The sequence below is a fragment of the Tripterygium wilfordii genome, chromosome 3, assembly GCF_013401445.1.
Source record: "Tripterygium wilfordii isolate XIE 37 chromosome 3, ASM1340144v1, whole genome shotgun sequence".
NCBI classification, from domain to species: domain Eukaryota; kingdom Viridiplantae; phylum Streptophyta; class Magnoliopsida; order Celastrales; family Celastraceae; genus Tripterygium; species Tripterygium wilfordii.
Genome location: NC_052234.1, coordinates 2712074 through 2740064, shown reverse-complemented (window position 1 = coordinate 2740064; position 27991 = coordinate 2712074). Strand labels below are relative to the sequence as shown.

The 27991-nt window shown below is 36.9% G+C and overlaps 2 protein-coding genes across 2 annotated transcripts; both read left to right on the top strand.

Moving 5' to 3' along the window:
• The first annotated feature begins 1606 nt into the window (after positions 1 to 1606).
• LOC119985449 (pentatricopeptide repeat-containing protein At1g50270) lies at positions 1607 to 4534 on the top strand. Its single transcript, XM_038829756.1, has one exon. The coding sequence runs from the start codon at positions 2587 to 2589 to the stop codon at positions 4405 to 4407; it is 1821 nt and encodes a 606-aa protein (XP_038685684.1). The 5' UTR covers positions 1607 to 2586; the 3' UTR covers positions 4408 to 4534.
• A 19184-nt stretch (positions 4535 to 23718) lies between these two features.
• LOC119985467 (aspartic proteinase PCS1-like) lies at positions 23719 to 25563 on the top strand. The gene has a single exon (XM_038829767.1). The coding sequence runs from the start codon at positions 23898 to 23900 to the stop codon at positions 25209 to 25211; it is 1314 nt and encodes a 437-aa protein (XP_038685695.1). The 5' UTR covers positions 23719 to 23897; the 3' UTR covers positions 25212 to 25563.
• The last annotated feature ends 2428 nt before the right edge of the window (positions 25564 to 27991 follow it).

The following is a 27991-nucleotide window of genomic DNA, read 5'->3' as shown; positions in this document are numbered from 1 at the left end:
AGGTTTCGACGATTTCGTGATTGACATAAGCAAGAATCCACTTGAATTGGACGTCGTACACTAATTTTATCCACTCATTTGTAAACAACCCACTTTACTCGATAACCTTAGCCCATTCAGCCTCAAACTCTTATGGATTCTATGAATTCCCAAATGTATTTACGAAACTGTGGGTAATGATCTCTCCATTTGATTGCATCTAATTTTTTTGAAAATTTATTCAGAATATGCCACGTACAATACCTATGTATAGTGTTTGGCAGAAATTCAGCTATAGCTTTACCCATTGTAGGATCTTGATCTGTTATAATCATTTTGGATGGACCTATTGGCATATCTGACAAGACTTGTTTCAAAAGCCACAGGAATGGCTCAGTTATTTTATCACTAAAGAATGCACATGCGAATATGGTACTTTGTCCATGATGGTTGACTCCGATAAAGGAGACAAATACTACATCATCCTCAAAAGCCTGATATGCCTTCCTGCATTCTACATCTGCCCAAAAACAATGAGCGATCTTGTTTTCTGCATCAATATTGATTGCCAAACAGAAATCCGAATTTTTTTTCCTTTTTCTGCTTCAAAGTACTCATATAACATTTGAGTATCATGTCCAGCATATAGTTTCACCTCATCTCGTCGAGCATTGTAGAAATTCTTCTCAATACACCTAATATTCTCGATACCTCCTGTTTCTAAGTCCAAAATACTAATTTGTTAATGAATTGACACATTTGCTACACTAAGTTGTTGTGTCAAAGTCCTTCTTAGCAAAACACATAAAAAGGTGAGACTGTAGTAAATGCACTTTTCTGAGCATTGCAAGGACATGATTATGAACCTCGTGAAATGTTGAAACAATGGAACATTGTTTAGGATTTGACTTTACCAGAGATATGCTAGCGTTACATCCTTCTTTAGTTAAACCACGTTTCCGTTTAGGAACATAATTTACTTCCTCCGCTTGTCGAATCCCTTGCTTATAGCAAACAAATACCTTCATGCAATTTCATTACTCTTGTTCTTCATTGTAGAATTTTTGAGCTTCATCTAATGATTCAAATTCTAGTCCAACTTTAGGATTTGTTCAAACCTTATTTGAAGAACATAAGCAAGATCATTCGACGAAGAGGAACCCATATCCAATTGTAAGACTGCATAATAGAACAATACATCACAAATGACAAAAATTTTTTTTTCCAAAAAATCAATTATTCCATACTCAAGAACAGAGTTGCTGAGTTCGGGTAAAAGATTTATAGAGGATCACTAAGCCATAGTATATTCACAGAATAAAGTTAATTAATGCACTTAAACCTTAACACTTACTTTTAAACATGAAATTTTGATGGCCGCCAAATCACAAAATCGTTGAAACCTTGACATGTCACGGCTGCAGATCGAGTAGGGAGGAGAAGGCCGTGTTTTGATCAAAAATATTTGACAGAAGAATTAAGATGTATTTGATGGAAGTTGTAAATTGTTTAAAATATTATCAACGGTTGATGAGCATCGATGGCTAAGTTAGTGGAGATATACTGAGTTTTTTACCGTACAGGCAATGACTCTGCCTTCAAATTATTTATCACTATAGCATTTGACGCTGTTAAAGACAGCGTCATTTAAATATTTTTCACTAATGACTCTGTTTGAAACAGCGTCATTAACTTAAAGTCATTAACTTAAAATAATAAAAACACTAGTGACGCTGTTTCACACAACGTCACTGCAAATCATACAATATTTTGGACAGCGTCATTGATATATTGAATTATTAGAAAAAACAAAAATCATAAAATTGAAAAAACAAAATCAGATTCACGCCGACGCCGTATGGGTTTTGATGGCGGTGGTGAATGCAGATGTTCCTGCCTCGCAAAATCCTCAACAAAGCTCCATGACTTCCTTCAAAAAAGTCAAACAGAGGTGTCAAAATTCCTCAAAATCATCTCTATTTCTCCATGCGTTCTCTGTTAGGCTCCCTAGCATCGTTTTGACTAGAATTTCGTCTCCCCCTTCCTTCTCACAACAAGCAGATCTGTCCAAAGGAGGTTGGTGATCTAATTGAGGGAGAGATTTGTGTGTTTGAGCATAAAAGATTGGGCACTACCTCATGAGATTTGAAAGTTGTAGAACTTGGACACACTGTGTCTAGGTCCTTAATGCCTGAATCGGGAATTTTAAACAGCTTAAAGTCTATGGAGATCTGGTGAAAGGTTTTATCTGGTGAAACTTTGTTGAATCTAGGACGATCGCCAAGATCTGGAGGAATTCAACGAATCTGGTGGGGCGTCGGTCGAGAAGTCATTGGAGTTCCCGTGGAGTAAAACTAAATTTTTTTAAAAAAATTAATTATTATTTAAAAATTGATTGATGCTGTAGAATGATTCAATTTTCTTTGAAAAACATTGGTGACGTTGTTCGAAACAGCGTCAATGTAGATAATGCTGTTTTCAACAGTGTTAAATGCCATAATGGGAAATAATTTGAAGACAGAGCTATTGTGGTATTTAAAATTATGCAGAATGCCTGTACGGTAAAATACTCAGATATACTCATGTTAATGTCTATATACAGTATTGATGCTGATGTCTAGAACCAGGAAGATAAGAACCATAGTTGGTGGCACACTCCTTTCTGTACTCGACTGCCATGAAGCATTGTCTCTGAGTCATGTTAAGCAGATTCACTCCATCATTGTTACCTTTGGCCTCTCCAAAGACACTTTCTTGCTAACCAAATTGATTAATTTCTGCACGCTCTCTCCACAAAACGATCTCGCTTACGCTACCCATCTCTTCGGCCAAATCAAGGGACCCGGCATTCACCTATGGAACTCCATGATCAGATACTTCTCTACGAGTACTCAACAGCACGGTTCCCTTGTTTGCTATGCGAGGATGCGCCAAGACGGTGTCTTCCCGGACAAGCACACATTCCCATTGCTTCTCAAGGCATTTTCCAAACTGAGGAACGAGAACCCATTGCAGTTTTATGCTCACATTGTGAAGTTTGGTTGGGAATCTGACTGTTTCGTGGGGAATTCGTTGATTTCGGCGTTTGTGAATTCTGGGTGCTTGGATTTTGCACGCCAGGTGTTCGCTGAATGTCCACAGAAGGATGTGGTCACATGGACTGCAATAATTGATGGGCATGTGAGGAATGGTTGTGCCATGGGAGGATTACGGTGTTTCGTGGAGATGATTTCAACGGGCATGAAGGTTGATGAGGTGACTGTTGTTAGTGTTCTTAGCGGCGCAGGAATGGTGCGTGATATTTGGTTTGGGAGGTGCATTCATGGGTTTTATGTGGAGCAAGGGAGAGTGAAGTGGGATGTTTATGTCGGTAGTGCTCTTGTAGATATGTACTCAAAGTCTGGTTATTCTGATGATGCTTCCAAAGTTTTCTATGGGATGAGAATTAGAAATGTGGTTTCCTGGACCACTTTGATAGCTGGTTATGTGCAATGTAATAGGTTTCGGGATGCCCTGCTTGTCTACCAAGAAATGCTGATGGAGGCTATCAAGCCTAATCATTCGACATTGACAAGTGTTCTAACTGCTTGTGCACAACTCGGGGCAGTGGCTCAAGGAAGGTGGATACATGGTTACATATATAGAAAAAATTTAGAAATCAACTTGGCGCTTGGAACTGCTTTGATAGACATGTATGCTAAGTGTGGATGTCTCGATGAGGCCTTATTGATTTTCGAGAAGTTGCCTTCAAAAGACATATGTACTTGGACTGCCATGATTAATGGGTTGGCAATGCATGGAGATGCCTCCAGTTCCTTGAATTTCTTCTCAAACATGGTGAAGAACGGGATTCAGCCCAACGAAATCACCTTTATTGGTGTTCTTAGTGCATGCTCTCATGGAGGCCTAGTAGATGAGGGACGTAAGTTCTTTCAGTCAATGAGGCACAATTACCATTTGGAGCCTAATGTGGATAACTATGGATGCATGGTAGATCTATTAGGTCGTGCAGGGTACTTAGATGAAGCGAGGAAGTTGATTGAGGACATGCCAATGAAGCCTACTCCAGGTATATGGGGAGCTCTTTTTGGAGCCTGTATGATACACAAGGACTATAAGCTAGGGGAATATGTCGGAAAACATCTAATCAATCTACAACCCTATCATAGTGGCAGATACACGCTGTTAGCAAACTTGTACTCAAGAAATCATAGATGGGATGCAGCTGCGCACATAAGGAAGCTAATGAAAGGTAAAGGCATTGGTAAGATTCCTGGCGTTAGCTGGATTGAATTGAATGGTGTCATTCATGAGTTCACAGCATTCGACAAATCTCATTCTGAATCAAGTAATATATTTGAGATTTTGGATGCTGTTATGGTCCAGTTGAAGCCCCTTGGTTGTATTATAGATGATGATGATCTTTGATGGAAATGGTGGGTAAGGTGAATTGTCTTGAGGTGCTGAAATTTATTAATATGTGGAGATGAAATCTGAGGATGATTGCATGGTGAGGATTTGTTAAAGTCTATTTTGCTGCGCAAAATCAGTGTAAGTTGCTCTCTTCACTGCATTACCGTTTACAAAATTGTCAGTGCAGCTATCTATTACACTCTCATCTGATGGAGAGTAGGACTAAGTAGCCTTTGAGTAGCAATATTATTATGGTTTCAAGTGTGCAACAACTATAATTATGTTAGAAGTTTGAAGAAGCCTAAAATTGTTTAAAAAGAGAAACCAAGCAATAAGCAGAAAGCGGTCGAAACTCCCCAAACAGGTTATTCTAGACTCAGTCTCACTACTCTGGCAAGTTTCCCTATTAATGTAGATGCATATTCATGCAGCAAAGACATTCATCTTAGCACTTGTCCTGTTTCATTACATCCATGGAGGGATTGAAAGCTTATAAATGTGTTGTGATTTGGTGAATAGGAAGTATAGGGTTCACAAAACTTATTGCTTGATCTTTTATCTCCATTTTCTAGTGAAGGCCTCTAGCATAATTCACAACAATTACACTAGTACTAGCAGAACAAACAGTATTCCAAGAGGATAAGTTCCACATACCCAAAATGTCAATGATAGTTTATTGGGTCCATAAATAACAGATGTGAGGGCAAACCATAATTCGAAGCCATTAAGCTGGAAGTACTAGGGCTGTTACTGGTATGGTAAATTATCCATTGGTATACCATTACCGACGAATTGGTTACCGAAAATAGCAGAAGATTGGTATACCGTTACCAATTGTTCGGTACGGTAAATTTACCGATGATTTCGGTAACGGTAACGGTAAACAAAGTTCAAAACCGGTAAATTTCCCGATTACCGACATATATATTAAATATATATTAATATTATTTTTAGTTTTAGTTTTAGTTTTATTTAATTATGACCATTAGATTGATCTAATTTAATCTAGACCATTGATTATTTTTAGGGTTATCATTTATATATCACTTGTAGCAATTTCATTAACTTTAAAGCAGTGTTTGTTACATAACAAAATGCTTTGTTGGTATTGATTACATGTTTTTCTCCCTTTCCATTATGGTCTTTTATCTTTATTTATCTTGTTTCTTCTAGCTTTCCTGCCATGGAGTTTAAAACACTTCTGATACTAAAAATAGATTTTCTGTTATAGATTGTTGGAATAATGTTATGTGAATTATCCTTTCTTTTTTTCACTGATTGATAGGTATTTTCTCTTATTCACATATGGCACAATGATCCTTCTCATTAATCTATCATTTTTATTTCATACAATGACTATTAAGCACAATGCTACTTGATGCATTTTTTTTCTTTTCTTTTTTAAATAGGTTTTAAGAATTGGTAAATTTACCAATTACCGACTTACCATTACCGATCGATCGGTATACCGACCATCGGTATACCGACTCTTCCGGTAACGGTAACGGTAACATTTTTTGAATTACCGAAAGAATTGGTATGGTAACGGTATTCCGTGATTGGTAACGGTAACCGTACCAATAACAGCCCTAGCTGGAACTAGTAGAACCCAACAGTATTTTAAGAGTTCACAATCACATACCCAAAAAATGTCAATGATAGGCTTTGTTTCCAATAAATTACACATAGAGTTAGGCATACCAAATTAACAAAATAGTAATATTCCTGAGTCAGCGTATTTTGAGTCCCGCTCTTGCAATGTATCGGGTCCGTTTGGTAGAGCGGAAAGATTTATTTTCAATACTAGTGGAAAGGCTGTGAAAAAAAAAGCTGAGCTTAAAGTTATGAAATATTCTGCGAGATGTTTGGTGAAGTAAAAACTGACGCCAGCTGAAAAACTGTTGAAATAAAGTATTATAATATTAGATTTTTTATTTTTATATTAAATTAAATCTAATAAATATAATTCATATTAAAATTAATTTTAAGTATTAATTAATAAATATTTTCTTATTAAAATTTTATATTAATTAATAAGTATTTTATATTTAATTTATAAAAGTATTTTATAAAATGTAAATATTGTTTTATAAATAATTATTTTATTAAATATAAAATAATTAAACAAGCCCACTTTTTGAAATATAAATTTAATATATTGTTAAAATATGTTGATTGGGGTCCCAATTCTGTAAAAGTGAGTCTCCTAGTGGACCCATTTGACTTTTTCAAGGGAAAAAAAAACAAAGGCATTAAACGCCCCGAAAACTCCTACCCCGAGCTTCTGGTTTTGTAGCGGCAACGGTTCCGCTACAGTTTTTTGCACGTTTGGGACTGCGAAACAGGCAGAATAAAAGGGCCCGTTTGGGACTGTAATAACCGCTATGCCAAAGGGGGCCTAGGGTTACCACAGCAGTGTATATGGTTGTGTTTTTTTTAGTTTAAATTTAATGATAAATTATAATAAAGTAAATGAAATTCATAAAAAGTTATACTTATGAATTTATAATTACAATCAAAATAGATTTGCCATCCCTTTTAAACTAGCTTCAGCTATTAATCTCACCAAACATCTACCACTTATTTTTCACAGTTTATAAACTAGTTTATTTTCACATTTTATAAACTCTACCAAACGTTGCCTTAGAACATAGGATCTGGTCTCACATCTCTTATATCATAAAAGTCGTGGTACTCAACTTAACAATGACTCGAACATAAGAGCTCGTCCAATTACCACGCAAATCTCAAGACCACCCTTCCCTAAACCCTAAACCCTACAGTTGTAAGATTACTTGTTAATTATACTTTTTGTTTCTTTCTTGGCATTTAAGAAGTTAGAACTCTATCGGATAAGCATGGATGGGGGATTTAGATAAGCAATCACCAAGGATGAGTTGCCAATGTGAATGGTCCAAGAGAGCATGGGCTACTAGACTTAAAAAGACCTTAATAATTAAAGAGAGGAAGATTAATTAATTTGTTGACTATCATATACATGTGTAGTTGGAAGAGTGGATGTGTATCTGTTGTTGTCACAGTATAATGTATTTAATTTGATTCTTTGTGTTTTTTCTTCAATTCTTGAAGATAGGAACTCTAATTGGGACCAACCTGAAACCTGCAATTCAATATTGGTTGACCAATCACTAGACATATTGGTTGACCAATCTCTCTCCAGTGAGGATTAATACAGATAAGGGAATAAACTACAGAAGTGATATGGATCTCAATAAAAGGGATCTTAGTTATCCTAGTAAAGGATGTGTCACTCTCTCATTTAATTACCAATTTTTGTGGACTCTTACACTTACATCAATCAAGAGATAATATTTATTACTAGGATGACTGGGATCCCTAACATTTTTGAGTAAACTGAGATATATTAGTACTTGAAAAGTGTTTGTGTTTGTTTGTTAAGATTTTTAACCAGTTCAAGTCGCACTAGAGCATTAATCAAGTTTTAAAAATCCTATTTGAGCTCAACTTTTTAAAGAATAAGCCAGTTCAAGCTTGTTCACATGCTTGTTTTGAAGAATTGGTTATAGTCAAGCTTATTTGTGAGTTGGTTCATGTAGGCTCGTAAATGATCCAATATCCAGGTTTGGGTCCAAATATGATGGATATATAATTTAGAGTGTGTTTGGATTGAGGGATTTGGGGGGAAGGGAATGGAAGAGAAAATACATTTCTCTATCTCATGTTTGGATAGATAAAAAAAGAAAGGAAAGAAAAGGAGTTTAATTTACTAGTTTATCCTTATCTTTTATGTTTAAGTGTTATGTTCAAGGGTAAAATATGTTTTAAACTTATAAGTAAGTTAATTAGTAATATCTTCCCTCCAAATGACTCCATTTTGGGAGGAAAGAATTTTGACAAAAATTTAATGAAATCTTCCTCCCAAATCCCCTCAAATCCCTTGCCTCAATTTTTTATAAACTATCCAAACAAGGGAATTAGAAGGAAACTCTCTTTCCCTTCTCTCCAAATCCCTCAATCCAAACACACTCTTAGAGTTCCATACTTGGATTTAGGGGTGGAGCCAGGGTTTTAGAGAAAGGGAGGCAAAAAAGTTTGCTAGAGTTTGGGACCAGTGCCCCCGAAATTTCTTTTTTAGGACCATTTATAGAAAATTATAAATGAAAATACTTATTCTATAGTCGCCATTGACACTACATGAATCAATCTCTTAGTCAGGTAATAGTTCATTGACTTAATATAATAAATTTCGACATAGTTCAAAAAGTGTGATATAATTTCTTCTGATTATGGGCCAGATTAATTGTGCAGTCTAATCACTATTGGCAGTACAGTAATTGAAAGGGCATTATGTGATTTGGGAGCTAGTATCAATTTAATGCCACTATCGATAGCCAAGCTCATTGGCTTGCATGAAATCAGCCCCACTACAATGTCTCTTATCATGGCGGATCGATCTATTAAACATCCTCGGGGTATCATTGAGGATGTTCTTGTCAAAGAAGACAAATTGGTTTTTCCGGTGGATTTTGTGATTCTTGATATGGAAGAAGATTCTAATACTCCAATTATTTTGGGGAGACCTTTCTTGCGTACGGGGAGGACTCTTATTGATGTGGAAAAAGGTACTTTGGTATTGAGAATTGCGGATGAAGAAGTCACGTTCAAGGTGTTTAACACTACCAAGTACCCGAATGACGAAGAATCTTGTCTTTGCATAGACTCGGTGGACCATATTTTGGCTCATACTTATTCCATCAATTCTTGCCAAGACCCTCTTGAGTCTTGCTTGGTGAATAGAGATGCTCTTGAATATGGTGATGATGAAATGGTAGAGTTTATGAATTGGTTAGAATCGATGCAAGAAGCTAAACCAAGAAGATTCCAGCGATTTGAACCGCTTGGTGTTTTGTCTTCAAGGCCACAACCAAGTATCATAGAAGCTCCAACACTCACTTTGAAACCTCTTCCGTCTCATCTTCGGTATGCTTACTTGGGAAATTCTACTACCTTGCCGGTTATTATCTCTTCGAAGTTGAATACGGAAGAAGAGGACAAACTTTTAAGAGTATTGAGGGAGCACAAAATGGCTTTGGGGTGGACAATAGCAGATATTCGGGGAATCAGCCCCACTATGTGTATGCATCGTATTCTAATGGAGGAGGATTACAAGTCTTCGGTAGAGCATCAACGCCGACTAAATCCCAATATGAAAGATGTAGTAAAAGCTGAAATTTTAAAACTTCTTGATGCAGGAATTATTTACCCTATTTCAGATAGTTCTTGGGTAAGTCCGGTGCAAGTAGTCCCCAAAAAGGGTGGAATCACAGTGGTGAAGAATGAGAAGAATGAATTGATTCCCACCCGCACTACGACTGGTTGGCGAGTTTGCATTGATTATAGGAAGCTCAACAATGCCACTAGGAAGGATCACTTTCCTTTACCCTTTATTGATCAAATGCTAGAGAGGCTTTCGGGATATTCCTATTATTGCTTCTTGGATGGTTATTCGGGGTACAATCAAATCCCCATTGCTCCGGAAGACCAAGAAAAGACCACTTTTACTTGTCCTTTTGGCACTTTTGCTTATAAAAGGATGCCTTTCGGCTTATGTAATGCGCCGGCCACCTTTCAACGGTGTATGATGAGTATTTTCAGTGATATGGTGGAGCACACAATTGAGGTATTCATGGATGATTTTTCTGTTTTTGGCTCATCATTTGACTCTTGTTTGAAAAATTTATCTATGGTGCTCCAAAGATGTGAAGAGACTAATTTAGTGCTCAATTGGGAGAAATGCCATTTCATGGTGCAAGAAGGGATAGTCTTAGGGCATCGAATTTCTCAAAAGGGCATTGAAGTGGACAAAGCTAAAATTGAACTTATTGAGAAACTCCCTCCACCAACTTCGGTTAAAGAGGTGAGAAGTTTTTTGGGGCATGCGGGATTCTATAGGCGTTTCATCAAGGATTTTTCGAGAATCACAAAGCCTTTGTGTGAATTATTGTTGAAAGATGTTAAGTTTCATTTTACAAAGGAGTGCTTGGCAGCCTATACCACTCTCAAGGAAAGGCTTACTACAGCTCCTATTATCACTTCTCCGGATTGGAACATTCCATTTGAGCTCATGTGTGATGCTAGTGACTACGCTATGGGAGCGGTTCTCGGTCAAAGGAAGAATAAAATTTTGTATGTTATCTACTATGCTAGCCGTACTCTAAATGATGCTCAACTCAATTACACAACAACGGAGAAAGAACTTTTGGCGGTTGTCTTTGCTCTTGACAAGTTCCGATCGTACTTGATTGGCTCTAAAGTCATTGTATACACTGATCATGCAGCCTTGCGCTATTTATTAATGAAGAAGGAAGCCAAGCCAAGGTTGATTCGATGGATTCTTCTATTGCAAGAATTTGACTTGGAAATTCGAGATAAAAAGGGATCCGAGAATGTGGTGGCGGATCACTTGTCTAGAATATTGGAGGGGCGTGAAGAAGCGACCATTCCTATCAAAGAAACATTTCCAGATGAACAATTGTTTGCTATTCACTCTTCTACAACTCCTTGGTATGCTGATTTTGTAAATTATTTGGCCAAGGAGATCCTTCCTCCGGATTTATCCCACTCTCAAAGGAAGAGATTCCTCCATCTTGTTCGGTTTTATTATTGGGAGGAGCCTTTCTTATGGAAGCAATGTATGGATCAAATTATTCGTCGGTGTGTTCCGGAGGAAGAAATGATTAGTATCTTGAAGCATTGCCACTCGTTTCCATGTGGTGGTCATTTTGGCGGTAACAAAACGGCAGCTAAGGTCTTGCAATCCGGTTTTTATTGGCCTACTTTGTTTAAAGATGCCCACTCATTTGTTTCTGCTTGTGATGAATGTCAACGTACTGGGAATATTTCAAATCGAAATCAAATGCCTTTAACCGATATTCTCGAGGTGGAGCTTTTTGATGTGTGGGGCATAGATTTTATGGGGCCATTCCCTAATTCTTTGGGAAATTACTATATCCTTGTGGCGGTTGACTATGTTTCTAAATGGGTGGAGGCCATGGCATTACCCACCAATGATTCCAAAGGGGTGTTGAAGTTTTTGAAGAAGAATATTTTTACAAGATTTGGTACCCCGAGGGCGATTATTAGTGATGGGGGTACCCACTTTTGCAACCGGCAATTCGATTCCTTGCTTGCCAAATATGGCATTACTCACAAGGTCGCTACTCCGTACCATCCTCAGACAAGTGGCCAAGTGGAGATTTCTAATAGAGAGTTGAAGAAAATTCTTGAAAAAACAGTCAATGCCTCAAGGAAGGATTGGTCTTTAAAGCTAGATGATGCTTTGTGGGCTTACCGTACAGCTTTTAAAACTCCTATTGGCATGTCTCCCTTCCGCTTGGTATTTGGGAAAGCTTGTCACCTCCCGGTTGAATTGGAGCACAAAGCCTTTTGGGCTATTAAATTTCTGAATTTTGACATGGCAAGTGCGGGAGAACAACGGTTATTGCAATTGAATGAGCTTGATGAAATTCGCCTTGATGCTTATGAGAATGCAAAAATCTATAAGGAGCGGACCAAGAAATGGCATGATAGTCACATTGTTCGGAAGGAGTTCAAGGTGGGGCAACAAGTGCTGTTATTCAATTCAAGACTCCGTCTATTTCCGGGCAAGCTCAAATCGAGATGGTCCGGACCTTTTCTAGTTACCACGGTGTTTCCTCATGGCGCCGTTGAGATCAAGCATGAAACCATGGGAACTTCATTCAAGGTGAATGGGCAGAGATTGAAGCCTTATTATGAAGCTGAATTTTCTGGAGGGAAGGTCACTCTTCCTCTCCAAAATCCACAACAATGAGCAAGCCATAGTCGGGCCATCGACTATAAACTAGGCGCTTGTTGGGAGGCAACCCAACCGGGGTACTTTCGTTCCCTAATTTCTTTTGCATTGCTTTATTTTCATGTACATATTTGTTTTGCTTGTTTTGAAAACTGCCTGGGTTGGATTGGAAGTGTTATGGTGCAGGATATGCAAAATTGTGAAAATATGGACAGAGACAAAGTCCGATCGATCGGACCATATATCCGATCGATCGGATCGGGTAAGTAAAAAAAAAAAGGGGGGGACCCGTGGGAAAATCCGATCGATCGGACCTTACTTCCGATCGATCGGACGCGCGGGCCAGGGTTTTTAAAGACCCCAGCCCGCGCCGCGCCCCTTCCCCTTTTACCTTTTCTCTCTTGTTCTCTCACCCGAACCCGACTCCATCAACCATTTTTCATCATTTTTCTTTCACGTTTTCTTTCATTCACTCATTTCTCTCACTTGGGTTCATCTCCCTCTCAGCATGGGACGACGCAAGGCAGCTGAGGCGTCCGGTTCCACCACACCTCCACCCTCCCCCAAGCGAGCGTGGGGCACTAAGAAGAAAACTTTGGCACCTCCGCGTCCGCGGCCATCGGAGGATAATTTTGCTTCGGCTCGCATTGCGAATGATTGGAGGCTCGACTCCCGTATCATGGACGAGCCACTGAATTCTTGGGCCGCGGGGTACTTGAGTCGAGCTCGGCTAGATTTTCTGTGGAACTACCGCTATTTCCGGCTTGATGTATACTCCACTTTAATTCGTGCTTTCTACCGTACTCTACGCACGGTTGATTCCAGCGAGGGCGACGACGGCCCCGAGCATTACATTGTGAGAATACCCAAGATAGACAAAGGAGCCGTTTCTTATACATTCACTACTGCTGATATTTGTGATGCTCTTGGCTATCCTGCTTCTTATTCAGAGGATCTTCCAGTCGGCCCTCCGGTAGAGGTGGATCACACTACCATGTTCCACACGTTAGTTCCCGACCCAGTTGTACGCCAGAGAAATAGGCATGCTGCCACGAGAGGCTCTATTCCCTCTCGTCTTTGGATTATTGACAGTATGATGAAGAAAAATTTATGGCCCCATGGCCATAAATCTGAGAGACGCGGCCCAGCCTTGGAGTTACTGTATTTCTTCCATCAAGAGTGCTGGTTTGATATTGGCTATTATTTTGTGCGCTCCATGCTGCAATGCACTACGGAGGTGCGTCAGGGGAAGAAGATGCAGTTGTTCTTTCCCCGGTTGATCACTCGTTTGCTCAGTCATTTGGGGCACCAGCTACCAGAGACCGGTGATGCTGATCCTCTTGTTTCTGAGCTCTCCCCCGCCGACTGGAATCTGCGTACAGGTCATCTCCCTCCAGCTGTTGATCCGGCTGCTGAGCCGGCTGATTCTAGTCCCCCATCCAGTCCGGCTGATCCACCACATGTTCGCTCTACGGAGGAGTGGTTAGAAGCCATTGAGATGTTTCAGATAGAGACACGTGACCAGCTGGCTGCCATTCGTGCTCAGCAATCGGAGATGGTTGCTCTTCTACGCCAGCTGTCCATGCAGTCTTCTTCCGCGCCAGCTGCTCCTGCACCTGCTTCTGCTGGGCCATCCACTGTTTCTCTTCCATCCAGGCGTCGTTCCTTCTGAGATTGCCCAGGTTGTTTTGTTCCTCTCCTCCCTACTGTGTACTCATAGTTTGCAACACTGAGGACAGTGTTCCCATCAAGTGTGGGGGTGGGAAGGAAAAACTTTTTATTAGATCATGTTTCTTCTTTTTATTGTGTTTTTCTTTTCTTTTAGAACCTTTTAATTTTATGGTAGTGTAACTTTTTCTTTTGAAACTTTTAGTGTTGCTTTCCCCCTCTATGATGCTTCCTATTGATGTGTTCAATGCATTGGAGATGAATTGATGAATTGTAGCTTAGAAAGTTGATTTTTAGCCTTAAAAAAAAAAAAAAAAAAAAAAAACTTGTGGCCAAAGGATCAAATTGAAAACTTTTTGGTAGTGCACATCCATTATTTAGCAAATTGTGGAGACTTGAACCAATGTGAGTTTTTGAGCCATTCGTTTCTTAATGAGTGATATAAATCAACTCTATTGTTTTTATTCCGCTCACTATAATATTTGCTTGATCTCATTATTCTTCATCTCGGTTGCTTGCTAAGTACTCATTGCATGACATTACATCCAAATCACTTTCTTGTGGGAAATTCAATAGTGTTCTTGAAAGATGAGAGTAAGGCCATTTTTGAATCTATAAATACCTCTTTCATCATATTTTATACATGCTATCCATTGCACCCTTTTTGAAGCCAAACACTGACCTTTTATTCATAGCCAACTTCCATGCTTCTTATTGTGGAGGAAGAATTATTTATGTTAAATGAAAAATTGGGATGATATATGCTGAATCTCTTTTGATCATTGAGGGAGTGTGGATGGATGTTGTAGTTTCTTTTGGAAGAAGTGTGGGGGGGTATTGACTGATAGAAAAGAAGAAACAGAAGCATGCAATTGGTTTCTTCTTTAAAAAAAAAAAAAAAAAAAAAAAAAAACCAATTGCAATTGCATGTGACTCTATAGTTGTGAATTGATTGTGAAGGAAAGGGAATGATGGAAGAATGGAAAGATAGTGAAGTATGGAGAAAAATTTGAATGACATTTCTTTGTATAATGATCCTCCACTAATTCAAAATTCTATACCCTTTGCCCTTCTCATCTAGCCTTTACCCTACATTACAAGCTTAAAAAGTCCCACTTGATTTTGAGAATGCTTTGAATTTGAACACGAGTTGGTGAATGAGGATGTTGGTCAATTGCTTGGTTAAGTGACATCCATTCATGAGATCATTTCATTTGTTTCTTAAGCCTTCATTACATTATTGCATGTGGGAATTCTGAGTTCTTGTTTATAATATTCCGCCCGCATGCACTTGAGAGAAACACTTAGCCACTTCAGTGCGATTTTGCTTGCTAGTGAATATCTGTGAGGCTTGAAGTTGAAGCTAAAAACTTTGTAATGTGCTGTGTTTTCTGCTAGAGTTTGATTTTTGATCCTAAGGCTGCTCGACATTTTATAAAAAAAAAAAATTACTGAGCTACAGTTTTGTTGATGCTTCTCCTTTGTCTTGAATTATTTTCATTCCTGAGAGTGTGGGAAAGTTTTAAAATTCCTTTCATTCTTGATTTTGGAGTTACTCGAGGACGAGCAAAGATTAAGTGTGGGGGTATTTGATATGCCAATTATATTCATATAATTGTGCATCCTTTTATATGAAATCTTGCATTGTTTAAGAGTTAATTCGAATTATATGCTGCTTAAAGAGTGTTATTTGCACATTTCAGGTTCCGGAGCATAAATGGAAGAAAAGCAGCTTAATGGATAGGAATAAGCAAGAAATTGGATCCGTGGGAAAAACCGATCGATCGGACCAAATCCCGATCGATCGGATTCTAATTTAACTGAATTGGACAGTGGAGAATTCCGATCGATCGGGCCAAAAACCGATCGATCGGCCAGAGTAGTCTCGCGAATTTTTAGGCCTTTAAATGTCCGAAATCAACCTAAAGTCAAGAAAGACCAGCTCAAAACGACATCATCCTGTGAGATAAACGACTCTGGGTCATGGGGAGTATAAAAGGAATAAGTTGCTAGGTTTTGAGGGGTTGGAACTTTGGAGAAATTCTCTCAAGCTTGGACGGCAACCCTTGGGAGCTCAAGCTGGAATTTCAGGGGTTTCATCTAATTTCTTCTCATTTCTTGTATTAAATGACTGCTAGTATGGATTTCAAGTTGTATTTCGTGATTATGAGGAACTAATCCTCTAACTAGGGGTCCTAATGGAACCCCTCTTTGAATGTTGAATGAACTTGATTTTTAGCCTTTAATCTCTCTTATGGTTGTTGATTTTCTATGGATACACTTATTGCTTTCAAATGCTTGATCACCATTTGAATGATTTTTAGCTTGAGTTGAGTCCGGAAGGATAGGCCTAAGGTTGCAAGAATCCATAGAAAACATAAGTTGAATGAACCATAGAAATATAGGTTTATGACTTATGCAATTGTTAAGTGATTTCCATTGATCTTAATGGGTTTACAATGTACTAATCCGAGTGTTAGGAATAACCCGGATTTATGTTGAAAACACATTCGATGTATCTAGGAATAGAACATTGAATAGAGTGGGAAATTGATTGTCAACAACTAATTTGAGAATTGAGAGTTAAAGAATCAATGGAGTTCAATTGGATGAGAGGTGGTGAAATTAGGAACCCTAGTGTTTAACTTTCTTGGAAATCAAATTGTCGTTTGTTGTTAGTTAATTGTTCAATTTGTTACTTACTTAGTGATTTTGCAGTTGCTTGTTAGCTTTGAATGACCACAATCACAATTCGCATTGCCAATTAGTGTAAAAATTGTTCGAATTGACTTTGAATTTGAATTTGCTAAAATATCCTCGTGGGAACGATACTCTACTCATTCTTTATTACTTGTGCGACTTGTCCGCTTGCGAATAATTTCACAACAGCTTTTGATCAAACTTATCTTATCATCATGTGGGAAACTTCTGTGAACGTGGGCCTACGGCCAAAGTTTATGCTCAAATCAAATGTTCAAAAGACAAGCTTGTACGGTATCGTTCTCGATTATTGTAGTACCCTCATTTGATTCGGTCCGAGTCATAGCCTTCCGAGTCATAGCAACTTAAGATAGGCGACCGCCTGACTAGGATGATAATAGGTATTTGGGTTCAATACATTAAATGGAGGTAAGTGGGAGACAGTGAGCCAAACAGTGTGGAAAAGTAAAAGGTAACTTGACGGGTAGGAAAAAAGTATTTTTTGGGGAGGAGAACAATATTACTTTGGATCTAAACTTTGGGACTTCGAGGAGAATTGTGAGGGAAAAAAAGAAAAAAGAGAAGAAGATCAGAGAAAAAGGGAGATTGAAGAATCAAGGAAAAGCTTGAAGAGTTAAAAGTCATTAAGGGGAACTAGAAGAAAATAAAATTCATTCATATTAAGAGTCATTGCCATCATCAGATCAGATCATAAAAATACTTTTCAAAATACATGCATGTGTGTCGAGATGACTATTCCAGACCACATCATGATCATGCTTCATTAAACTTTCTTCCAAAAATCACTTCAAGTCTTCCAAAAGTTCTTTCATGCATCGGATCACAATCATAATTCATAAGACTTCCACACAACCATTAGAATCAACGCATGAAAGTGGTAGAGGATGTACTCATGTAACATTCACTCGAAAATAATCAGTGTTTCACACGACATAAATATGTTCGTGTCTCATATTCATTCATTCGGAGAGTAGGCCATGTTTCACATGACATAAATTTGCCTGTGTTCCCCTATTCATTCACTTTGAAAATATGGAGTGTTTCACGCGACATAAAAAAATGGGGTCAAAAACCGAAGGAATTTGGCACAGGTGAATTCGTCCGGATGACTAGATCTACCATCGAGACAACAGACACGGACAACAGACTCGGATAGAGGTGTAAATGTCCAGACTTCTTGAGTAGCCATCCAGACAGCTGACGGAAAGTTTCAGTTTGTGGACGAGTTTTTGTGCTACAAAGAGTCTTTGCTTTGACAAATCTCATTTTTTAAGTTGGTCTCTAGTTAGGAACCTTATTGCTATCATATTTGTAACCAAAAATATCTTGGGGAGAGGCTGCTAGGTAGAATTAAACTCAATGACTGTTCTTCTATAAATATACTAGCGTTTCATGAGTATTTTGGTAGATAAACAAAGGGTTGTGTGCGGTGAGGATTGAGAAAGAATAAGAGGGTTTATTCTTAGGTTTTAACTGGGTTTTTTGGTGAGAGAAAATTTGAGTATGTTAGCATGGTCAATGCTCCATATATGACTAGTAAATATTACAGTAATTATTGTAATTAGGAATCCCTTGTAATTAGCAATATTATTTGTAATTAGAATAATTCTTTGATTATTTCCTTAGTGGCCAAGTGAACTTGGAATCATAAATGTATTAGTGCTAAATGAGAAAAAGATACACAAGAAATAATATTGTAGCTATTACAAACAACTACAAGCCCCCTTTGTTTTTATCTTTTTTTACACAGTGAAAGATTCTTTAATTGTCTTTTGACAAAATCCGTTGTTTTTTCTTCAGTTTTGAAATTTTTTCACATATATTCCTGTGTTATTATTCTCAATTTCTTTTTCTCTATTATCATGTGATATTTTTCTTAAGAGGATCTTGGACAAATTTTCCAATAAATCATTCATCAAAAAGACTGCAATAACAAAGACAAAAACCCGTGAACATAAATGTGAAAGTTGACAACATATTTTAAGGTGTTGGGGATGGAACACATGTGAATGTGTGCACGTGCAATGTCCTAGAAAGATTTAGGGTAGGTACTCCATGATAAGGATACACAGGCCGTGAACCCCTGGGATATTTATTTATTTGCCTTAGAAAAGATGTGCCCTTCATTCTGAACCTCCCGAGTGTTTGATATCTGTCTGTGTTTCGATCATATGAAGCCTGTGTCGTATAGTAGAAACTTAGATGAACGTACACCCCGTGAATAATATATATATATATATATATATATATATATATATATATATATATGTTACAGTATGATCCGTGAACAAATCACAGTTTATTAGTTACCACCAATTCGATTAGAATTGGTATTTGTATTAATCTTTTAATTTGAGTCTCTTATTGCCCTTCTCAAGTTAGACTACTTTATTGTCAAAGGACATTTTAGTCTTTTCGTCTTGATTTTGTAGCCATTGTTGACTGATTGAGCATTAGCCGTTGAACTGGTCTTTTGCTTATGTGGCCAATGTGTTTTTTTTTTTTTTAAATACTTGAGGAATCACTTGGTGTGTCTTTCGAACAACTGAGTAGACGTAAATCTCGAATCGTCATAATAGTCTGCAGCATTCTTCGTTATAGGTAATACCGCATCAAAACTCACGCTAATGAAATTTGGGTTCCTAACCCCTCTTTGGAAGTGGGCTCTAAAACTCACGAGAACCTGAAAAATATATATTCTAATTGGTTCGAACTTCCGATATTAGTGGCATGCCGAATATCATCCCTATGCCTAGAGATATACTGATCTCCGTGGTTGGCCAGTTCCTCTCCCCTTGCTTTTGTAATGATTGAATTAAGTTTGAATTGATATCTTTTGAGTTTCTCATCTTCTCTACTCTTGTTCTTGATATTGATTAATGCATTATTAGCTTGATCTTTACAAGCTTTTCAACAATAAATACTGAATTACAAGCTATTCTAAAGCAAAAGAAAGAAGATAAAACTTTTGACTTCACCAAATTTGTTCAACCAAGAATGAATTCCAATCTGGTGGTGTTTGTTTATGATTTTCAGTTTTGCCAAATCAAGATAGGCGTTCAAACCCTAGTGGAATTTGTGATTGTTTCGACGACTTATATAATTGGCTGGATTTCACTACTTTTTTGGTGTATTTGTGGTGCTGCACAGCTGGTGTTACATTGTTGACTGCGTGGAACTGCTGTTTTTTTACTCAATTTCTAGACATAAATTCAATTAAGACAACAGACTTTGATTTTGATGGCATGTCCTTTCTAAAGAAACACAAATATCAACGGGGTGATGAGTGAAAATTTTAAATTAGACAGTCAAAACAACCACATAATCCAAGAAAGCGTTCCAATGATGTGAAAAATGGTTATTCTCTCACATCGCTTGAGTTTATAAATTATAGCTTGTATATATATGATGTGAGTTTCTCTTCCTCTTATAAATCCGTTTGCAAGAGAGAATATGAGACCCACAAATTATGATATGGTATCAGAGTGGGTCTAGGGTCTAAATGGGGCGTATTATCCTCCACGTGTTGAGCTGTTGAATTTTCATCTCATATGTGTGGGGGAGCATCAGAACATGGTTCTTGTCCCATATCGCATGGTTCTTGTCCCATATCGCTTTGGTTGACAAGCTTGGGCTTGTTTATATGATGTGGATTTCTCCTTGTAAGCTGCATGAAAGACAAAAAATGACTTTTTTCTTGACTCATTAAAAACTTTTGTGCTCCAATAAGACGTATTTGTTGGGCCTCTTTCTAATTGTCTCAATATGAGGGGATGGAACATTGCATATCTCCATGTTAGCCCAAAATGGGACCCACATCTCACACACACTCACATTTTTACCTTTAAATCAATATTGAGTTATATCTCTATTACACAAAAATTATGTTGATAAATTTACACCATTGTACCAATACATTTTGTTACCCCAATCACATCAACAAAACATATTCCCTAATACAGCCACATCAACAAAATACAAATCCTCATACATTATCCTTGCCCTAGAAAAAAATCACCATTGTGATTACTTAAAGGGAGAATATGGGGCCCACAAATTATGACAAATGGAAAAAAAAAATCTTGAGTGAATTAAATTGGTGTAAACTTGACTGTTCAAAATGTTGAAAATCAAATATTTTGGTTGGTGTATAATTATACTGAGAGCTGCTATTTTTTATGGCATTTTCATTAATTTTATTTGGCTTTTTGACAATAATGATCTATTGGTTACCTCCGGATGGTTTACCAAGTTCCATATATGCATTAAAGAAAACTTAGTTATAAGTTATCTACATTCTTGAGCAATTAAACGAGGATAAATTTGCAATTTCTTAATTTATGAATGCATGGATTGTATATCATCATGCTCCTTCAACTATCTATTCCGGTGTCGTATGGTATTTGTAATTTTTTAGTCTATTTTGATATTATCCTGCGTTTATAAATTCCTAGACTACTTTCGTGATGTTAGGTTTAACGTTTATTATCTTGAAATGAAATGCAGAGTCTCACCCTTCAAAAAAAAAACCATATATTTTGAGGGTTTCGTAAAATCATCACTTATTAAATTATAAAATTCCAGTTGAGAACAAAAACCCTTCTAATTTCCATGCCTTCATAGTTGATGCTCTGAAATTGAAGCATAGAGTAGATGATTGTTAGATTAATTAAAGTGTCAAATCTGAATCCTATTGATTGAAATAAATGATGGACTGGACTGGATGACTCATTTTTTAGATCAACACTCGTGTCACTTTCTATATGCAAGTAGGTAAAGAAAAGAAGGGACAACGACAAACAAAAATTAAGATGAGAGTATGACTAATTTGCATCCAATATTTGTGACACAATGTGTTAATTATTTGATAATATGGGAATTTACTATTATTGTCAATCATTAATACATTGGATAAATCTATGAACTCGCATATTAGTCCACCAATTATACACGCCAAGTACATACTAATTTTATATACTCCACGACCTTCGGAGAAAAGACTCACCCCTATATCCTAAACCCTAACAATTACATATGGGGTATCTGCAAACTGCAAACTGCAAACAGTTTTCTATCTCATCCGCCAATCTATTTTTTGAATTTAAAGCAACGTGGGCCCCACACGTTGAAACAAATCAAACGATGAGACACAAAATTGTTAAGGGTTACCTGCAGTTTCCACTAACCATTAGTTTAAAAATTGATTTTTGAAGAAATGTTTAATTAGGGGAATATGTTTTTTTTTTTAAAAGTCCATAGGCCACAAACACACTAAGCTATATTTGAGGGGCATGAAGGCCATCATAGTGGATGAAAACTATCCAAATTCCAACCCTTCTGGTGAGAATAAAACCCTGAACCTTAAGGTTCTACACAGACAACCTGACCAACCAAGCTAACTCTTATTCTCAATTAGGGGTATAGTTGTTAAAGTTTCCTAACAATGCATACTAGTCAGTGGTGGGTCCAGACTAACACGTCAAAGGCCCAAAACATGGATGGAGGCCACAACCAATCTACATTTACACTTGGGTAGAAGTCCAATTGACACCCGTTAATTAAATTTGCTTTTCTTCTTTTATTTTTTGTGCAATAAAATTTGTTGAACCTTTAACACCATAATTATTTTTTATTTTTTTTTTTGAAATGGGGAGGGGATTCAAACCCTAATTTTCAAGGTGATACACATCAAATTAACACTCTAATTAGTAGTTTGGGTGTTTTAATACCACAATATTAAATACAAAGCATTACTCCCATTCCCATACAAATGTATTATGTAAATCGAAAAGAGTGTTTCGTTTAATGGGGCCTCAAAAGTCAACTGGTCCCATATGATTTTCCATGCAAAGGAGGTATGAAACGGGCCATCACAAAAAAATTTAATAGAAGAAAGGGATTGGAGAGGCTTGAACTTGAGGTTTCTAAAAAATACCACATATGTAAATGTTATTTAAGCTACTCGTGATTTTCAATGAACCATCACATATTTAGGAAAAGAAATAAAGTAATTTTGCATTAATAACTATATATATTCCTCATGCAAATACCTTACCTTCCATAAAGAACAAAAACTATATATTAATAGAAAAGTCAGTAATATAGCAATAATATATTAAAACAGAGCTTTGAACTTTTGATATATATGCCAACTCATAGTGGTTAGAGACAAGAGGAATACTTCAATTAGTCCCTTCGGGAGATATCCTTCAATTAATTAATTTATTGTAATTTTTTGTTTTGTTTTGGGAGACCATTTTACCTAATATTAAAAAAAAACTTCCTATTCATCAACCACTCATTTTAAAAGTTTGCTATATTATGAAAAACATGTCATATAATCGCTAAAAATGTTACACATATTTATGTCCTAACTTATCATATATTTTCATGTGTGTAACGAATTTTATACTATTATATATATATATATATTAGGTAATAGCAATAGTGTATTTATACAATATTGTGAGTTAGGATAACCCATAACCATTATTTGAATGTGCACTGGGTAACCCATAATTAAGTCCCACTTAATTTTTAAACACTTGAGCTGCTGGGGTAGTGGCTAGAATAATGTGTATTTCAATAATATTAGTGTTCGACTCTCATACACAGTGACGAAGCCACCTTATAGTGAGGAGGATCAGCTGACGACCCCCTCAAAAAGATTTTAATAACCTAATTATATAGTAATTTATATAAAAGTCCCCATGAATTATTATTACTTATCATATTTTATATATATTTTTTTATTTTTAGTATTATTGTTTATACTTTCTAATGTATAAGTAATAGAGAATCCAAAAAAATTCTGAAGGTACTGCCGATCCCGCTTTGTTTTATCCCCCTGATATAAAATCTTTTGTCTGTCATTGTGACCCTCTCATATTAAATCGAGACTTTGCCTCGCCCCTACTCATACGTGTTGGAATTTTCCCACCCCCATTGTCCCCCATTGTCGTGTAAGTAGTAAGAACTAGGCCTTACCTTAAAAAAGTACCATTTAATTTTAAGTGGTAACTAACTTTACAAATTCAAATATCATATAACAAAAAAGCAAAATATGAGAACAAAGAAAAACAAAACAAAAGTGGTTGTAATTCAGAGACGGAAAGAATCAAAAGCTTCCAAAAACACAAAATTATGAATCACAAAAATCATCATCAAATATATGTAACCGTCCTAATTAAGAAAACGCGTCTGCTTTTTGGTAATTTTTCCTTCTCCTTCTACTTGTTGTGGTATAAATACCTCCTCACCCCCACCATCTTCTTCAACACCAGCACCAGCACCAGCACCAATGATGGCTTGTTCCACAGAAACACAAACTCTGCTTCTCTTTCTCTTGATTTGCTCGCTATCTGTCTCTCTTTCTATCCAACATGAAACCCAAAAGAACAATTCTTTTTCCTTCTCTTTCCCTCTCACTTCTCTCCCACTCTCACAAAGAACTCCATCATCATCTTTCCCTTCTTTTATTGCCCAGACAAAGAAGAACCCAACGCTCCAATCCTTCCCGTACAATTTCAAATATAGCTTCAAGTATTCAATGGCTCTGATTGTGTCTCTCCCAATAGGAACCCCACCACAGCCCCAACAGATGGTGTTGGACACAGGCAGCCAACTCTCCTGGATCCACTGTCACAAGGACAAGGCTCCTCCGACAAACTTCTTCAATCCTTCCCTCTCTTCCACTTTCTCTGTTTTGCCATGTAATCACCCTATGTGTAAGCCCCGAATTCCCGATTTTACTCTCCCCACTTCTTGTGACCAGAACCGGTTGTGCCACTACTCTTACTTCTACGCCGACGGTACCTTCGCCGAGGGTAATCTCGTCAGAGAAAAATTCACCTTCTCTACTTCCCAAAGTACCCCTCCCTTGGTGCTGGGCTGTGCACAGGGCACCCCTGAAGACAGGGGTATTTTAGGGATGAATCTTGGGCGGTTGTCCTTCTCTTCCCAAGGTAAAATCACCAAGTTCTCGTATTGTGTCCCGACCCGACTCAGTCAAAGCACAGGGTCGTTCTTCTTGGGTGAGAACCCGAATTCACGAGGGTTTCAGTACGCTAACCTTTTGACCTTCCCTCAGAGTCAGCGCATGCCGAATTTGGATCCCTTGGCGTTTACTCTCCCAATGCAAGGAATCAGAATTGGAGCCAAGAAGCTGGATATCTCGCCCGCTGTTTTTAGACCCGATGCAAGCGGGTCGGGCCAGACCATGATTGACTCGGGTACCGAGTACACTTTCTTGGTGGATGAGGCATATAATAAGGTGAGGGAGGAAGTAGTGAGACTGGTGGGGCCTAGGTTGAAGAAGGGGTACGTATTCGGTGAAATATTGGACATGTGTTTCGTTGGAAACCCGATTGAGATCGGACGGTTGATGGGCGACATGGTGTGGGAGTTTGATAAGGGAGTGGCGATAGTAGTGGAGAAAGAGAGGGTGCTAGCTGACGTTGGGGGTGGGGTCCACTGTGTAGGGGTCGGACGGTCAGGATTGCTAGGGGTTGCTAGTAACATAATCGGTAACATTCATCAGCAAAATCTATGGGTGGAGTATGATCTGGCGAATCGCAGAGTGGGGTTTGGAAAAGCTGAGTGCAGCAGATCATAAGCCAAGCAGAGGCGTAGAAAGACTAAACACTGAACAATAAGAGAGTATGAGCAGTACTATTATGGTCATCTTGAATCTTGATGATTTAGTTCAGTGGGTCCAAGTGAAGTGATGCTAAGTCACGCCTTGTAAATTAATCATCGTTTGTGACGACTTGATGCACTGATTAAGACAACATAGATAAGAGTTTTAAGAAGAATTATTTGAGAACATAGATAGAGTTTTACCCTCGATGATGTGTATTTTTAATCAAAAACTGTCACATTGGAAGTGTAACGAGAGTTATAATTGTATCGAAAATCTACACCCTAAACAATCCATTATATTATCTAGTTTAGGGTTTTGATTTCTATGGATATATTTCACTAAGTTTAAGAAAATGTCTAATTGTTTGTTTAGAGTGAGTTTTGTCCATATAATTATATAAGTCTATTGATGGACTCGTGTTAATGTGAGACTTTTATGCTCTTAAGAGATCGAGGATTTGTAGGATTCTTATTATAATAATAAAATTTTGCTACCTAATATAATTTCATTTACATAATAATGCAAAATTGTGACGAAAAATAAAATTAAAAAAAAAAACTAAAAGAGCCAACCAAGGGCGGCCACGGAGATGTAAGAGCGACACAGATTTGGTAGGAAATGGGGTCATCCTGCCTCCATATATTCCCTACACTCCCCACTTGATTATAATATGATTTTATACCCTTTATTTCTTTAATTTGTGCACGTGTCCACCTTAGTCTTGTATCATTGGTAAATTATGATATGTCGGTTACTTAGCTAAACTCACTTTTAACCATCATGATTCGTCACTCCAAATACCTTTTCTTTGAGAATGAACATTACCTTGTTGACAATCCCACATCGCCCTTTTGGAAGACCCAACTGAGTGTCATTTATAAAATCAAGTCACCCTTTACCAATTATCTAGGTATTTTCTCTAACTTAGTGAGTTTGGTTTAACTCATTTATTAGGCTTAAGAGGAACAAATATGTTAGGACAATTCGATGTATTCATGAAAATTGGAATTCCAAACAGACAATATAATTGATTGTATTGGCTCGACCTTAGTCAATTTATTAAAGGAACCAAGCTTTTAACTCCTATTTTTTGGTGGATTTAAGTATACATTGAATTAGTGAATAATTGCATTACTAATGAAGTTGTGGGGCCTAAACTGTGTGACAACGAAAGATGTGTAGCACTGGTTTGTCCAAATGGAACAAACATAAGTCACTGCTTCATGTTGTACGGTATATTCCATCCAAAGGTAAACCATGTGTCAGCATAGCAGGGATTTATCAATTATAACTGTTATATTGAATTAATAATAATTTCACGGATCCCGATATTTTTGTCAATAACTACTTCAAATATTAAGACGGACGCATATGATTTCATATGAATCATATGTATCTATCTCAATATTTGAGATAACTATGACAAAAAAACAGTGTGATTCTTAGCATTTTCAATGCGTTAAAAGATATAAAAAGAAAAAGAAAAGAGAAAACAACTGGCAAAGGGCGAGAATGGTTGCTGTAGAGTCAACATTATGTTAGGAGACCATGAGATCACTTTCTGCAAATTACTCGAAAACCAAAAACACAGCACAGCAGAGCAGGAGCGCACGCCCTTTAGGATTATGTATCGCAACTTGCTCATGGAGTCCAGCTTTCTTCCTTGTTTTCTTCTTCTCAAGTCCTTTTCACATCCTCGCTTTTTTTACAGTAAACAAAGTAGAATAAAAACCCCATAAGTATTCAAATATAATGGAGGACTAGAAAAACGTGCCATATTAAACCAAAAAAAAAGCTTCAATAAATAAATCTCATAATTCACATTTTCATATACATAAAGATTTTTGCATACACATTTAGATTTCAGGCATTGTCCTCCTTAATCACACATACACATTTGCAAGTAATTAGGGTATGTTTGGTTGCCTTATGGAATGATAATGGTAATTGAAATGAAAATGAAAATAAAAATGGAGTGAGAACGAACATACAATGAAATATTTGGTTTCATCAGAAATAATGATAGTAATGATATATTATAATGTTTGATATGCATAATATTTATAAGAATGAGATGTGAATGAAATATTTATTGACCGAAATACTTGTATTTGTTTATGTCTTTATCTCTTCATAAATAAGTCGTGGTTATAGAATATTTTTGATGATCTAAAATTAAAATACAACATATTATATATATATATATATATGTATGTATTGTTGTTAAATATTATATCATAGTATTCAGATATTATTGTAAGATTATTATGTTATTTGAAAATAAAATTATAATTTATTTAATTAGATTAAAATTTGTCAAATAATATTAAGTAATATATATTATATTTTTATATTTATTGTAAAATTATTATTATTATACTACTAGAATCTAAAATTATTATTTCTAATTACATTATAATTGGTCAAATAAAATCAAGTAATATATTATTGAACTATAAATTATATATTATGTTGTTATATTTATTTTTTAATACAAATTTAAAAAATATTTGGATCATTATTGTACAATATAAATGTAAGACCTCAAAATAATGTTTATAAAAAGAATATACCAGTAAAAAAGAAAGGAGTCATGGAGTAGGAGATGAATAACCATTATGTCTATTAAGAGAATGACAATTTTTATTACCATGCTTATGAAACCATAATGTAGTGACCACTACCATTCCTTTGTCAAAGGGTATACCAAACGCGTCAATGATCCCCTACTTTAACGATGGATCCACGGGAGG

Bases quoted from the DNA above. Each gene is read 5' to 3' on its own strand.
- LOC119985449 (XM_038829756.1), top strand. From the start codon at position 2,587: ATGCTGATGTCTAGAACCAGGAAGATAAGAACCATAGTTGGTGGCACA.
- LOC119985467 (XM_038829767.1), top strand. From the start codon at position 23,898: ATGATGGCTTGTTCCACAGAAACACAAACTCTGCTTCTCTTTCTCTTG.